Source organism: Dendropsophus ebraccatus, chromosome 3, assembly GCF_027789765.1.
Source record: "Dendropsophus ebraccatus isolate aDenEbr1 chromosome 3, aDenEbr1.pat, whole genome shotgun sequence".
Lineage (NCBI taxonomy): Eukaryota > Metazoa > Chordata > Amphibia > Anura > Hylidae > Dendropsophus > Dendropsophus ebraccatus.
Genome location: NC_091456.1, coordinates 32863280 through 32878737, shown reverse-complemented (window position 1 = coordinate 32878737; position 15458 = coordinate 32863280). Strand labels below are relative to the sequence as shown.

Sequence of the window (15458 nt, the reverse complement as noted above, 5' to 3'; positions counted from 1 at the left end):
GACTATATCCCCTCCCCTCTGTGACGCAGCTCCGTTGATTCTAATGGAGCCATGTCCATCTTCACACTGGAGGAACAGTGGGCCCGTCTCCAGTGAATAGAGCTGGGCCGATGCACGGCAAAAGAACGGCACCAAGCATAGGAATTGGGTGGCGTTTAAAATAAAATGGTTTTACACCGCCAGTATACCCAAGCCAGCACCAATCGGCTAATATAAAAAAGAAAAGCGATTTACCTGATGGTACATACCCTTTAAGAAGTCCCAAAGGGGGCTGCAGTGAGTGGGGAACACAAGAACTGTCTGTGCAGCCCTTACTTTGGGCTGCACGGATATTGCTATGTCTGAGCAACCCTGCCGCATGATTATTGAGCCGTGTAAAAGGCTTGGTAGGAAAGTGCCAATCTAGCAAATTGTCATTTCATTTACTTACAGTACAGGGTTGGGCCACGTCACATGGCCCTTATTCTGATGAATAGTAAAAGTCTACAGGGATCCTCCTCCACTATCCATAAAATATCAGCAAACAATGGTGCGGGGGCCAACACAAGACTCACAATAAAGTAAATTAGTGGTGGGGTGCTGTCAGCTGTCGGATGTGTGTTGACAGCCCCAGAAGGGGGCCCTATATTAATAGTTCCTATGTGTAAATGGACCATGTAGAAAAATGATGCACATGACAGTATTATTTTTAGAACCATTTTACATTCAGATGAAATCCCATTAGATAGACTGAAATAATTCTATGAAACATCACAGATCTATTTTTTCTATTTCAGGTCATAATTGTTCACAATTGTGGAATCATAGCATTACAAACTATAAAGGGGCCATGCAGAGTTATGCTATGATTCATTTCATATTACTTTTTCCCCATACATTTTCAGGTAAACATGAGTGAACCACAGAGCACTCCAGAACAGATGGCAGCTGGTAAGAGCCATGGTGGTATTGGTGGCAACTACAAGGTATGGTTTATATAATTCATTTATGTAGGTGAATTTGAAAGATTGTGAACCCCAATGGAAACAGGGACTGATTTGAACCAAGACAACCTATGTGTAAGGGCCATATTAAACATCCTGATTAGAGAAACTATTAGACAGCTTGATTATCATGTGGCAAGGGCAGCCCTTGCTTTGTTTACTCACATATAGAAAATAATAAAAATTTATACTTACCTCTCCACATTGCCCAGTGTCCTCCTACCGTGTCTCTGCTGTCTGGACAATGACAGCCTGCTTATTTACCAAGACGGGACAGCACCATGGCCAGGGATTGGCTGAGCAGGCTGTCACTGCAGAGCAGAGACAGGTTCAGTGGCATCAGCAGGGGAACCAGAGAAACGGCAGGAGGACACCAGGGAATGTAGAGAGGTAAGCATAGCTTTTTACCTCCTTTTTTATCCCCAAAAACCAACAGTTCTAAAGCTAAAATGTCTAATGTATACTGTATATGTAGAAAATCCCATTGCTTTTAATAAATAGCTAACTGATTTATGGAGGCCCATCTAAATTTTATCAATAAAGATAAGAAAAAAAAGTGAAATCTGCTGTTTGTTCAGAACTCAGGCCAAAAGCTAAACTGTAAAGGTGCCTATACACCTTCAACATCAGTTAGCTGAACAATCGTCATGACTGAACGTTCATGTTTTCTCTACGAGGATAAGTAAACCACAGCCAAAATCTCTTTGGCAGTTCATCTCTCTGAAAACAAAGGGGTTGGGCAGTGAAAATCAACATGCAACCCCTATCTCCACCGTAAGACTCGGGAGGCTCCCATACACCTTATACTGATGGCCGAACAGCAGCAGGTTCAGCCAACATTAATAAAAAGTGTAAGGGGATGGACTTAAAGGGGTTATCTAGCGCTACAAAAACATGGTCACTTTCTTCCAGAAACAGCACGACTCTTCTCTCCAGTTTGGGTGCAGGTTTTGCAACTCAGTTCCATTGGGGTGAATGGAGCTTAATTGCAAACCCCACCTGAACTGGAGACAAGAGTGATGCTGTTTCTGGAAGTGGCCATGTTTTTGTAGCGCTGGATTTCTCAATATCTGTTCATTTTGGAAGAATTCCTGATATACACCTTGAACAAAAGTGTGCAAGGTATACCACAATGCATACAGGGGCATACATCCTTCTGAAATCCCATTGTAAAAAAACTTTGTACACTGTATGGAATCCCGTACAGTACCATATCCCTATGTATAGGAAGGTGCCACTGACATGAACAGAGCGCAAACTTTGTTATATACCAAGATTTTGCCTGAAAACTTCTACTTCTAAAACTAAGTGAAATATATGGTATGTGTTATGTAAGGAAGCACACCAGCGCTTTATATAGAATAAACACAACTGTTTTGTGGTTTACGTCTTAATTCTCAGATCACGCTCTATGAATTGGAGAATTTCCAGGGGAAGAAGTGTGAGCTCACTGGTGAATGCCAGAACTTGGGAGAGAAAGGACTTGAGAAAGTTGGGTCCATCCAGGTTGAATCTGGACCGTGAGTAGAGTGCGCATACAGTTCCCTTGTGGCGTGCCATTGAGAAAAAGATAACATTTTACATGTTCTAGAGACATTTTAAAAAGTTTTGATCAGTCAGCATCTGAGTATTTAGACCCCTACTGATCGCTACAAATGCAGAAGTGTTCTCTTCCCACTCTGTTCTCGTCACAGGAGATGGACTGCTATAAAAGTTTATGGGACTGTTTCCTGCAACAAGACGTGGAGATAGGTAAACTGAGTGCTTCTTCACGCTGGTTCTAGCAATATGTGGGGGTCTGAAAGCCCAGACTCGAAACTTGGGACATATCTCTAGGGCATAAAGTGCAAAAATTGTTCAGCACTCCAATAACTCAGTTCACACTACGCAGTTCGAATGCCACCATGTCTAAAATACCGTCAAAATACAGGAAAGTGCAACAGCAACCTGCAAGTGCCAGGATTTGTCGCACAAACTTCCTCCAGCGTATACACGATAAAAACCTGTTTAAAAGTTTTTTTTTTTTAATTAGGTCCTTTGTAAACTATTTGATTAAATAGAATGTACCATCTCACTACGCCAAGGTGAACCCCAGAGAGATGGCCCTACTCTAGCAATTGCCTCTCTTGGGCTCACATTAAAGGGCTTGTCCAGCGAAAATATTTTTCTTTCAAATCAACAGGAACAGGAACTGTCTAGAGCAGGAGAGGTTTTCTATGGGGATTCATAGAAAACCGAGACAGAGTTCCTGTCTCGGCCAGAGATGTCAGCAGAGAGCAGTGTGTCAGACTGAAAATAAAACAACATTTCCTGCATGACATACAGCAGCTAATAAGTATGGGAAGACTTGAGATTTTTTAATAGAAGTAAATTACAAATCTATATAACTTTCTGATATCAGTTGATTTGAAAGAAAAAGATTTTCGCTGGACAACCCCTTTAAGCCTAAAAACTGGGCATGAAAGATCCAACCAATCTTTGTTTAAAACACCCACTGGAGATGGGTGGAGTGCGTGCCAACAGGAGGTAGCCCTAGATGTGCTTCAATCTCTGTTGAGCTCGTTCTCACAGCATATCTGAACAATAAACAACAACAATAAAAGCATGACCTATGAATTGAGCCTCACCTACTCCCAGGTGTGTAGTGTACGGTAGGATGTCTGTAAGAACTGGACTGGATGACAGGAGTAGCTATGTTCATGATGCGTACATTAGCAGCAATAATAAAATAATAGCACTTTCATAAACCAAAAATACAATTATGGCTATGATCACAGAACGTCAAAAATTGAGAAAAGGAGCCCGATTTTGATAATTAAAAAACGTCAGTTTTGCCGCAATTTAACTGACAGCAATGGCAATGCATTGAAGTCAATGGGAAGACAGACGTCCAACGCACATGGTGTATTGAATAACGGAGGTTTTTACCATGGGCGGCAAAACAATGAACATGATCATTATTTTCGGACGTCTTTGCAAACAGCGGACTTTTTTTTATTAGTTGTTCACACACAGTTTTTCTTTTGTCACCCTTCTTTCTCTGTTTTTACTATTAAATTCAATGGACTTTTCAATTAAGCTGCATCCAAAGTCCAATCAGTAAACCCAAACTAGAATAATGTACCAACAGCAGTCATTGTACTAAGGGGAGGCCAGGCTGCTAAATAACGTCCGTTATTTTAGTCCCAACATAACGGACGTCATTTTAAACGGAGCTGAAAAAATGTTATGTGAACATAGCCTATAACCCAAGCATAATCTGATATCACAGAGCTGCTGCCATGGCTAAATATACAATGCACCAATCCATCTTAATACATCTGTATTACCCTCAGGAGCAGCAATGCAGTAGTCAATCTACATATGAGATACGCAACTGCAACACAGCCTTTTTTTTTTTAAGTGCTGACAATAATGCAAAATAATAAACCATATAGGATGAAAGACTTGGTTGTATTTGATAGGACAAGAAGTTTGGTGCAATTCTTTTTTACAGTACCTTCTTATGCTGCTTGGAACTTTGGCTGGGTTCACACTGCGTTTTTGCAATCCGTTTTTTTTTCATGAAAAAAACTGATGCATGTGTGTGCATCCGTTTTGATCCATTTTTCCATTGACTTCCATTGTAAAAAAAAACGGATCAAAACGGATCCATTTTTTTGACGGACACAAAGCTGACACTACTTTTGTGTCCGTTAAAAAAAACGGATCCGTTTACAATGGAAGTTAATGGAAAAACAGATCAAAACGGATGCACACTAATGCGTCCATTTTTTCCATCCTTTTTTTTTGCAAAAAACAGATGAACAAAACGGATTGAACCTAGCCTTACTATGATGTGACATATCTCCAATGGCCCATGTAGAATAATTTCATATATATATATATATATATATATAGTTTTATACACAGTATATAACCAGTCCCAAATATCCTGTTATGGATTTGTTATATATGTGCACACCTTATACAGATTTTATACCAGCACTAATAATATATATATATATATATATATATATATATATATATATATATATATATATATATATATATATATCAAAGTGATATAAGATTAACTTCTAACATATAGCACAAATTACAGTATTTTTAGTATTTTGGTCAGAATTTTTTCAAGCAAAACCAGGAGTGGATTAAAAACACAGAAACTGTAACAAATCTTTCCATTATAATTTTCCCCTGTCATTTTCCCTCCCAATTTTGCTGTAAAAAAGACTGACAGGAATACTATGTGTTACCATAGCCCTATAGTGTAGTAAAGTAATAAAATCTGTACAGTAATTTCACGTTCTTCATACGCAGATGGCTCAGTTTTGAGCGCCAAGCATTTGGTGGGGAACAGTTTGTTCTGGAAAAAGGCGACTATCCAAGATGGGACACCTGGTCTAACAGCCACAGGAGCGACTATTTGATGTCCATCCGTCCCTTGAACATTGTGAGTTACACTGTGACATTGAGTATTGTGGCCATGGTCTGTGATAGTAGTTGAAGGTAATGGAGCTGTCCTGATCGCTTGTTGTCTATGAAGTGATTCTGTGTTATCTGCATCCAAAAGGGATCTGTACTACTATAAATTCTCCAAACAAAAGTAAGGGGAAAAATTATTATTAGAGATGAGCGAACCGGGTTCGGGTTCGAGACCCGAACGTTCGGCATTTGATTAGCTGGGGCTGCTGAACTTGGATAAAGCTCTAAGGTTGTCTGGAAAACATGGATACAGCCAATAACTATATCCATGATTTCCACAGAGCCTTAGGGCTTTATCCAACTTCAGCAGCCACCGCTAATCAAATGCCGAAAGTTCGGGTTCGGATGGACTCCATGCTCCAGGTTCGCTCATCTCTAATTATTATATATTATAATATTTTATATTATTTATATAATACATTTTTATATTTTATATTATATTTTTCCATATAAGCCTTAAATGGAGAATTAATAAAAAATGAAAATAGAGAAATATGGGTACTCACCTGTCTTAGCCTTGTGGAGCCCAGCAATACAGCTTCAGTCCTGCCTGCTGCCTTTTTACTTCCCTGCAGCAATATTTTCCTCAAACACTGCAGCCTATGACTGGCCTCGGGACCATGAACCAGTTACCATAAGGCCTGTGACTGGTTCCAGGGTGCCTAGGCACATAACCAGTGTAATACTCAAAGCACATCGTGCAGCAAAGTAAGGGTCCATTTACACGGAAAGATTATCTGGCAGATTATCTGCCAAAGATTTGAAGCCAAAGCCAGAAACAGACTATAAACAGAGATCAGGTCATAAAGGAAAGCCTGAGATTTCTCCTCTTTTCAAATCCATTCCTGGCTTTGGCTTTAAATCTTTGGCAGATAATCTGTCAGATAATCTTTCTGTGTAAATGGACCCTTAACCTGATGCAGCAAAGCGAAAACTTTTTTTTTTTTTTTTTTTTAACATAGTAACATGCTTTAAATAAACTTAAATAGTTGTTTGGTTGTTGCCCAAGTATACATTGATATAATTTACCAATGTACTTTTTATTCTGAATATTGCATACATTACAATTTCCAAAGGATGAAAATGTAAAAGGACAAAGTCAGTGCTGATGTGTCGTCTCCTAAACGTCTAATTTAACCCAAACCATTTTTCACTGTCCCACTGCATACTTGACCAATGTTGGGTTTGTGGGGAGGCTCTGAACACCTGGTCCCCCAAATCAGTGGACAGACCAGAAAACGATAACCAGAAAAACAAGAAAGCAGATGCAAATAAATTGGCTGCACATCCAAACAATATTTATTGGAACAAAAACCACATACAAAAATACACAATTACATGATTGGACCCAAAACCACAAGCCATCTTATACAAAGGGTTCCATGCAAAATGTAAGAACACAGAAAGGCTATGTTCACGCAACGTTTTTTCAGCTCTGTTTAAAATTACGTCCCTTATTTTTAGTCTAAAATAACGGACGTCATTTAGCTGTCAGGCCTCCCAGTAGTGCAATGATGGCTGTTGGTACATTATTCTAGTTTGGTTACTAATTGGCCTTTGGATGCGGTCTAATTAAAAAGTCCATTGAATTTATTAGTAAAAACAGAGAAAGAACGGTGACAAAAGAAAAACTGTGTGTGAACAAGTAATAAAAAAGTCCGCTGTTTGCAAAAGACGTCCGAAAATAATGATCATGTTCATTATTTTGAAATCAGCGGCAAAAACGTCCGTTATTCAATACACTGTGTGCATTGTACGTCCATCTTCCCATTGACTTAAATGCATTGCCATTGCAGTCAGTTAAATCGCGGCAAAAACTGACGTTATTTTAAATATGAAAATCGTCGCCTTTTCAATATTTTTGACATTGTGTGAACAACCCAAATAAACGTACTTCTGTATACCCCTGCTTCCACTATATTGGGTATACTGCTACTAGGTCCCAGCCACAGATGGTCAACAGTGAAATATACCTGTAAATCATGCAGCAATAATGCAGTATCAAAATGGATAACTATCACACACATACAAAAAAGAACTAGTCCTGATGATAACTTTCATTTTCTGTTTAGAAATGGAAGATCCCTTTTGCTGAACACTTCATAAGCTTTTTTTTTAATATATATATATATATATATATATATATATATATATGTATTACTACTGCATCAAGGCTTCACTTCCTGAATAAACATGGTGATGTCACTTCCTGGATAACATGGTCATGTCACTTCCTTAATAACATGGTGATGTCACTTCCTGGATAAAATGGTGGTGTCACGACCCGACTCCCAGAGCTGTGCGGGCTGTGGCTGCTGGAGAGGGGGACACTGAGTGACACAGGGCACTGGAGGGACACCGAGCATCCCTCTGCCATCATCCTCTCCAGCAGCCACAGCCCGCACAGCTCTGGGTGTCTGGTCGTGACATCACCATGTTATCCAGGGAGTGACATCACCATTTTATCCAGGGAGTGAAGCCTTGATGCAGTAGTAAGTGCAGGGAAAAAGGGACTTTATTAGCATTTCCTGTAATAAGTGTATATTGGTGATTTGTATAACTTTTGGGGGGCAATACAATACTTGAATAAAAATTTTCACAGGACTTCTCCTTTAAGACCAGAGGGTGGTTACAGGGACATAGTTGGTAAGCTGTTGGTGAACTGTTTGGGCTCTGAGGTGTTTCATCCCTGAGGAAGGAAAACACTGACAGACTGTGTAGACTATAAGAAAGGTACTTTACACACAAGCTTGCTATTAGAAGTAATATTCGATATTTTCAGAAAGGCAATCAATAAGTTCCATGCACAATGTTTTGGGCACGTACTCTTCATCAGACACTGATTGCCTAACACTCCATTCAGCAGGCACGACGTCCAAAATACATGCTTGCCTCCCACCTACAATGTGACATTCATAACACTAGTGTCTTCTTATGTGGCTTTTGGGCCTCCTTAGGGCCCTATTTCACCAACAGATTTGTGACCAATTTATCTGACTGATTTTTTTAAGCCAAAGCCAGGAATGGATTTGAATAGAGGAGAAATCTCAGTCTTTCCTTTATGACCTGTTCTCCGTTTATAGTCTGTTCCTGGTTTTGGCTTTTGTCAGATAAATTGGTCAGATATCTATTGGTGTAATAGGGCCCTTACGCATCAGGACCCAAGTATGACTTCCAACTCTGAATCCTCTATAGCTACCCCCCCCCCCCAGTAAAATAAGTAATAACTACTTAACTCAACTTCTTAACTTGTTGAGGCAGCTTATTGTCCAATATAATAATAGTGCCCGTTACCTGCTAATTCCTTTTATATTTTCAGTATCTATTAAACATATTATAAATGTTTATGTATATTGGATTTATGTGTCGCCACCCATATTTACTTTGTTCATGTCCATGTTTCAATGTAGGACAGTGCTGACCATAAGATCCACTTATTTGAAAATGCTGGCTATAATGGAAGGAAGATGGAGATTGTGGATGATGATGTACCCAGTCTGTGGGCCCATGGCTTCCAGGACCGAGTGGCCAGTATTAAGGTCCTCAATGGAACGTAAGAGCTCATTTTTTAAATATATGTTATTGTGTTTTTATCTATTTATTATAATGTAGGTTCAAATTGATTTCACATATTGGTGACCATATAGATACCGCTTCTTCAGAAACCCCCTGAAAATAATAACACCATATACTGGCACTGATTTACTTCTAGTGTCTTTTTTCTTTTTTTCTTTGCCCAACATTGCTTTTCCCAACTAATTTATCAATCTGGCTTAATTCTGGGGCACAGGTACACGTAATTTTGGCACAATGATAATTTAATGAATAATCAGAACCTATTGTAGTTGTTGCATAGGATATTTTAATCTAAGCAAAAAAACAATATTCTGCCATTTCAACAGCACAATAAAAAAGGGGCTGCTTACTACCATATATTAGCATAAATTCTTTTAGGAAACATAATATTTTTAGAGGTCTCCTGCCAAGTTGCAGAAATAGAAGACTATATATAGAGAGAACTGTTTAAAATACTTGAAAGCTAAGGTCAACACTTTCAGGATAAAGAATTATATAAGGCTATGTTCTCACCTCAGGAATATAGTGGGGAAAGGCATTGGGTCTTGTTAAAGGAAAAGTCCAATAAAAAAAAAAAATCTGAATGGGCAGGGGGGTGGGGGTCCTGCTCTTGGACCCCGCCAGGATTCTCCATCTCTTCCCCCACTAACGTCACAACCCGGCTGATGGATGCTCCGCTCAGACACTTTATGACTGGGGGAACACCACTGCAGTCACTGACTGGCTTAGCAGGCTATTTCCACCCTTTACTGCTGCGTCGTGACGTAGTAAGAAATGGAGAAATAATGACATTCAGTGAGATCCGCGAGCTCCGTGATGTAGCAATGCAAGGGTACAGGGACTGGTAAGTATAGGATGTTTATTATTTTCCTCCCGCCCCCTGCCGGCCCTGTAATTATGAATTTGGCCAGGCTTCTCCTTTAAATAGACGGCCTATTTAACAAGACGTCCGCCTTTACCTGATATGTTCTCGAATATTTCCAACTCTCCCTTGATGAAAAAATCTCATGGTAAGAACTGACTGTTTTTGGGTGAAATAAAAATTCATAAATATGTTAAAGAGCCATGTAATCCTGCAGCCATCTGGTGAAGTAGTTTTTCTTGTCAATTCTGGTGCAAATTGTGGCACAGTTGCAGTGCCCACCCAAATTTTGGCACCATTCCCAATAGTAAATGGTAATAGTAAATCAGGGTCAATGTGTCTTCTAAAAATAGCACTACAAAAAAATACAAAAAACCCCCATAAAATCTCAGAAACTAATAATACTTTATACTATATCCCCTAAAATAAATAATACTTTGTACCCACAGAAATTAGCCATGTGCACTGTACTCCCTGAAATGGATAATAAGACACACTATTCCCCTAAAATGAATTATAATACACACCGTGTCCCCTGAAAGTAATTATAATACATACTGTTCTGCAAATAGGACTTTCCCCTCAAAAGTAATAGCTACTCACCTCTCCCTGTTCTTGCTAGAAAGGACACAGTCTGTCATGGTGAAGATCTAATCACTCCATTTGCATCTCAGAAGAAGCACTTAATGTTGCGTCACCCCACTTCGTGAAAAAGCTAAAATTTTATCATGCGTGAACTTTTTTTTTTTTTGCATGGTGTCCACTGAATTCATTATTTGCCCATGTCAAACATAAAGATATTTAATTCCACCAAAGATAAGAGCTAACCTCAGTAGCAGATCTGAGCTCGTGATATCCCCAGATGATGACCCCCAACTATGAAGTCAATGGGGATTAATAGGGCATAGTACAGGAGTTATTTTTAGGGGACAGTCACTATAATAGTGAAGCAGTCTAGTTATGTTTGTGATGAGTAACAGAAGAAGCACTGATATATCTATTTCCTTTATTTTTCACAAACAAAATTGCAAGTATAATTTATGACATTAAGGCTTATAGTAATTCAGTTTATTCTTTGTTGCAGATGGGTAGGGTATGAGTACCCTGGCTATAGAGGTCGTCAGTATGTCTTTGAGAAGAATGAATACAGGCACTGGAATGACTGGGAGGCCAACCAACCGCAAATACAGTCTGTACGCCGTATCCGTGACATGCAGTGGCACAAGCGCGGTTGCTTTGTTCCAGCCCCAGTAGCAGCAGCCGCAGCGGCACCTGCCCCCGCCCCTGCCAGTAGCTGAAGGAGAACAAAGCACGCCCACCAGTTGTCACCCTCTTCTGCTGACAAGCACGGCAAGAAGAGACGAGTAAAATGATTTTAAAACTTGATAACGTCTCTTTATTTTGTCAGTCTGTAATCTTAAATAAAGATTACTGCATCACTGAGTTATTCTCTTGGCTATATTTTGCCATACAGTATATACAGGTGAGACTGGTTTAACTCTCCGGTTGGATCAAATATTGTAAGAGAGATGGGTGCCGCAGTATCCAGAAGGAAGAGCAATGTTATGGGTTGGATGATATGAATTGGTATAAAGATTAAAGGGGTTGCCCACTTTATAGTAAAATAGTTCAGTGTATAGTATTAGTAAGTGTACACACTGTATATACTGACAGCAGCTCCTTGTGTACCTCATAGAGCTAAAATCAGACTCTCCTCCTCCAGGCTGGGCTGCCCTGCTCTGTGGTGAGTCTGTCCATAAAATGGCCGACATGGAGGAGCATGTGACCATGCTCCGCCCCCCCCCCAGTGTCCACCATAGGCCTGTACAGGATCAGTGGTGGAACTTGGGGTTGGAGCATGGTCACATGCTCCTCCATGTCGGCCATCTTGTCTACAGAGCAGGGCAGCACAGCCTGGAGAAGGGGTTTTATTTTAGCTCTATGAGGTACACAGGGAGCTGCTGTCAGTATATACAGTACACTTACTAATACTGTACACTGAACAATTTTACTATAAAGCCTTAAAATAACATAATAACAAAATAAGGGAATTCACAACCTGTTTTTCCTGTAGGCTATGCTTTTCCAATGTATACTGCAGCATGCCTGACATGTGGCCATTTAATCGGACCTAATGTAGTCTACATGTTTGATATATTTTCTACTGTTGTTTGTTTGTTTTTCCCGCTCACTTTATAATTTTTTTTAAACTATGTATTATTTTCCGATTGCCCATGGTTAAATCAAGTGTATACTAGGTCTGGAAATATCTAAAGGGAAATCTTCCCCCGCAATCATGATAATTGGTGCTTAAGCCATAAGTTTAGGTTTCTCCATAATATAAAACCAGGCAGATTGTGTGGGGTTCATTGCAAAAACTGATCATTACTAGAGTTAAGTGAGTACTAAAATGCTTGAATGCTCGTTATTAGAGTTAAAGAAGCAGTTCAAAAAATTATTATTGGCCCCACCGCTAGGCGCTGGCACGTATACTAACCGAAGCTGTCCCACGGCACAGCTTCGTTCCAGTACCGCTGCGCTGTTGAAATCCGGCGCGCCCTCACTTCAGCCGCTGCTGTGACTCCTCTTCTGTGTCCTGTGATTGAACTTTCTGAAAACCTCAGAAAGTGATGGAAACACCATGGAAATGGAACTGGCACAGCAGGGGGAGCATGCATGGATGCATTAAAGACCCCCAGATCCATGAATTACACCACTTTTAAAGCAAAAATGTGCAACACTGTATACAGCGGGGTATACTCAGTCAACACCAGTATGCTGTTGCCATAGGACACTGGTTAGACTGGATAACACTGGTACTATAGTGTATGGCAGATGATTTTTTTAAGTGTTTTATATTAATTTTGCCCCCAAAAATGCACTGGGTCTAATTTTCAGGGGATGTCTTATTTTTCCATGAAGAAGAATTAACATATCACATGCACAGCAGGGACAGAGCGTACAATATGGCGGCTTCCGGCCACCAGGGGGAGCTTACCACAGCACACTCAAACAGCATACGTACAGCACAGCAGGGACAGCGTACGATATGGCAGAAGGCGATGGGATAACAGAAGACTGTGTGCAGCTCTACATCTAGCGGTAGGGGACGAGCCTCTCAATGCCTTACCTGCACATTTACAAGTGACGGACGTGAAAGGAAACATCAGGGTTGGTGGCAGGTGACAGTCTTCATTTCCTGCATGCAGCTGCTCTGCAATGGACAGTGCTGGTAGGGGACAACGGCAGTGGGCTAAAAAGAATCACAGGTGCATGTTCTGTTCAGCAAACATGCTTCCAAACAAAAACTTTCCTAGGTCTTTCTTTCGAGGAAGGCCTTATATTTATCAATTCATTAAAACCTCTTTCTACTAGGTCTTAGGTCTACTAGGTCAAAAAAGTGTAGTACAGTATACAGCAGCGTATATTCAGTTACCGCCCCAAGATTTTCACTCTATGCCACTGGTTAGCTTTAACTGCTGCATTTGAATAGTTAATTAGCCGGCTGCAGCAATCGGCCGCGGCGGCTAATACCTGCGGTCCCTGGCTGCACATAGCAACCGGGCACCGCGGGCTGCAGAGAGGGCTCACGCCGGGAGCCCTCTCTGTTTACCCTTAACGGCCGCATGACGGGTATACCCATCATGCGTCGTTAAGGGGTTAAAATTATTTTGCCCGGACTTCCCCTTTTATATCTATAGACTCAAAAATATATGATTTGGCTTCACCTCAAATATGTGATGTTTGGGCAGGGCATCATAGGAGATTTAGTCAACAGAGCTCTAGCCTGCAGACCATTATTTCAACAAAATAGATGGACAAAAGCTGGATTATTCTATTCCTAATGGTAATGTATCACATATGTCTTTACTGATTACAACCAGATACTGAGACATAATCTTTTCTGTACCTGATTATTGGAGTGGCCACCTTGTTTGACCTGATGTTAACAGTGTTCAGAGAGCATTACAACATTTAGCCACATGGACCATATGAACCTGTATTCTGCAGCAGAAACAATAATTTCTATGGGAGAGTGTTCTAGGCATGCTCTTTGCCCTGTGCAGATGTTAATGTGCAAGGTTAGAGAATGGTAAGCTCAGAGCTGTATCTGCCATGAGGTGGTGGTTGGCCGAGATACAGCCGGGCCTTAAGATGTTATGTTGTGACGCCAGTGCCGGTTGGGCACACAGGTGTGATAGTACGCCTGCTTTTAGTTTAGAAAGCCGGTTGTACCTTGTTCCCCTGTGGACAGTGTCCTGCCAGGCTGCTACGGGGTCCCTTGGGATGATATCATGGTTGGCCGGAGTGGTGTAGTGACCCTCCCGGACTATTGGAACTGCCACCCACAGAAAAAGAAAATGTCCCAAGGCTGTAGTGTACACTGTGTCGGTGTGAGGTGAAGAATCACAGAGTCTCTTTATCATAGATAATCTTGTTTTTACTTGTGTGCAGCAGGTTATACAGCTTTGTTTTGACAGGGTGCGATACTTGATAGTTCTCTTGATAAAGCACTTGATAAGACACTTGACAATATAGCAACCAGATCTGTAATAGGGATACAGTGAGGAGTACAGTCATGCTGACTGAGTAGCGTGTTGAGAGATGCAAAGAATCAGAGTAGCAGAGAGGAGGATGTCATGAGAGTCCCAACCCAAGTAGTACTGTGCTCTGCCGGGAGGTTGGAGGATGAGGTAGAAGAATGCTTAGAAGAAAAAGAGAATACTTGTGCCCGTGTATTGCCCTTTGGGTCTTCACACCACCTAATGCCCACCAGTGTCGGGTGCCCCATCCTAGGAGGGTGACACAAGGCCCCAGACCTTGTTACCTGGGATGAGCGGAATGCTGAGGATTTCCTGCTGACAACCGCGCTGCGAGATAAAGTTCCCAGGCCTTAGCAACTTTGCTGTGTCCGGATCAGTTCCTAGCTTACTTCTGTCTGTGGATACTGTCCTGCACTGTTACTCTCCTAGTCCACAGCGTGGTTGAGGTGATCTCTGACTTGTCCTCTCCCGTAAGAGTTTAACACTGCATAGTGTTGTGTAGAATAGGCTGAGAAGAAACTGTTAGCTGTGTCTTGTCTTGCTTCCTACCCATACGGGGATCAAGTTCATTATTTGGACAGAGGAAGGAATCCGCCCGTGCATAGAATGGAGTCTATGACACGGGTGGAGACCCGCGCACCCCCCGCTATCCGTTAGTGGGCGCGAGGGACGGATTACGCAACAGATTTTCCGTCTAAATTACTCAGTGTGCACATAACCTCAGACTGAGCTGCTCTTTCTGTCTCCCACGTGACTTCCTTTCTCAGCTTATCTAAGGTGCGCTGTGTGTGTCTTTCATATCTACTGCACTAGTAGAAAAAGTAAAGAGAAAGATGATAGGATAGAAGAAGAAAAGATTCCCATAGGTTCACAGATCCATGTGACACACAAATAAACAATAACCCTTTACATACTTCAGCCGTGCAGTATCTAAGTACATTCATCTATAATAGCGACATCTAGCGGCGATCCTACCCTACCCCCGATCTAGTGGGACATACACAGTCT

The 15458-nt window shown here is 41.0% G+C and overlaps 1 protein-coding gene across 1 annotated transcript; it reads left to right on the top strand.

The window, feature by feature from the left end:
• Positions 1-878: 878 nt before the first annotated feature.
• CRYBB3 (crystallin beta B3) lies at positions 879-11266 on the top strand. The gene is made up of 5 exons (XM_069964106.1): positions 879-965; positions 2385-2503; positions 5304-5436; positions 8879-9021; positions 10991-11266. Exons 1-5 carry the CDS (start codon positions 891-893, stop codon positions 11202-11204), a joined length of 684 nt encoding a protein of 227 aa, XP_069820207.1. The 5' UTR covers positions 879-890; the 3' UTR covers positions 11205-11266.
• Positions 11267-15458: the final 4192 nt, after the last annotated feature.

Bases quoted from the DNA above. Each gene is read 5' to 3' on its own strand.
- CRYBB3 (XM_069964106.1), top strand. From the start codon at position 891: ATGAGTGAACCACAGAGCACTCCAGAACAGATGGCAGCTGGTAAGAGC. The intron at 2,504-5,303 runs GTGAGTAGAGTG...CTTCATACGCAG, and splicing joins ATCCAGGTTGAATCTGGACC to ATGGCTCAGTTTTGAGCGCC. The intron at 5,437-8,878 runs GTGAGTTACACT...GTTTCAATGTAG, and splicing joins CCATCCGTCCCTTGAACATT to GACAGTGCTGACCATAAGAT.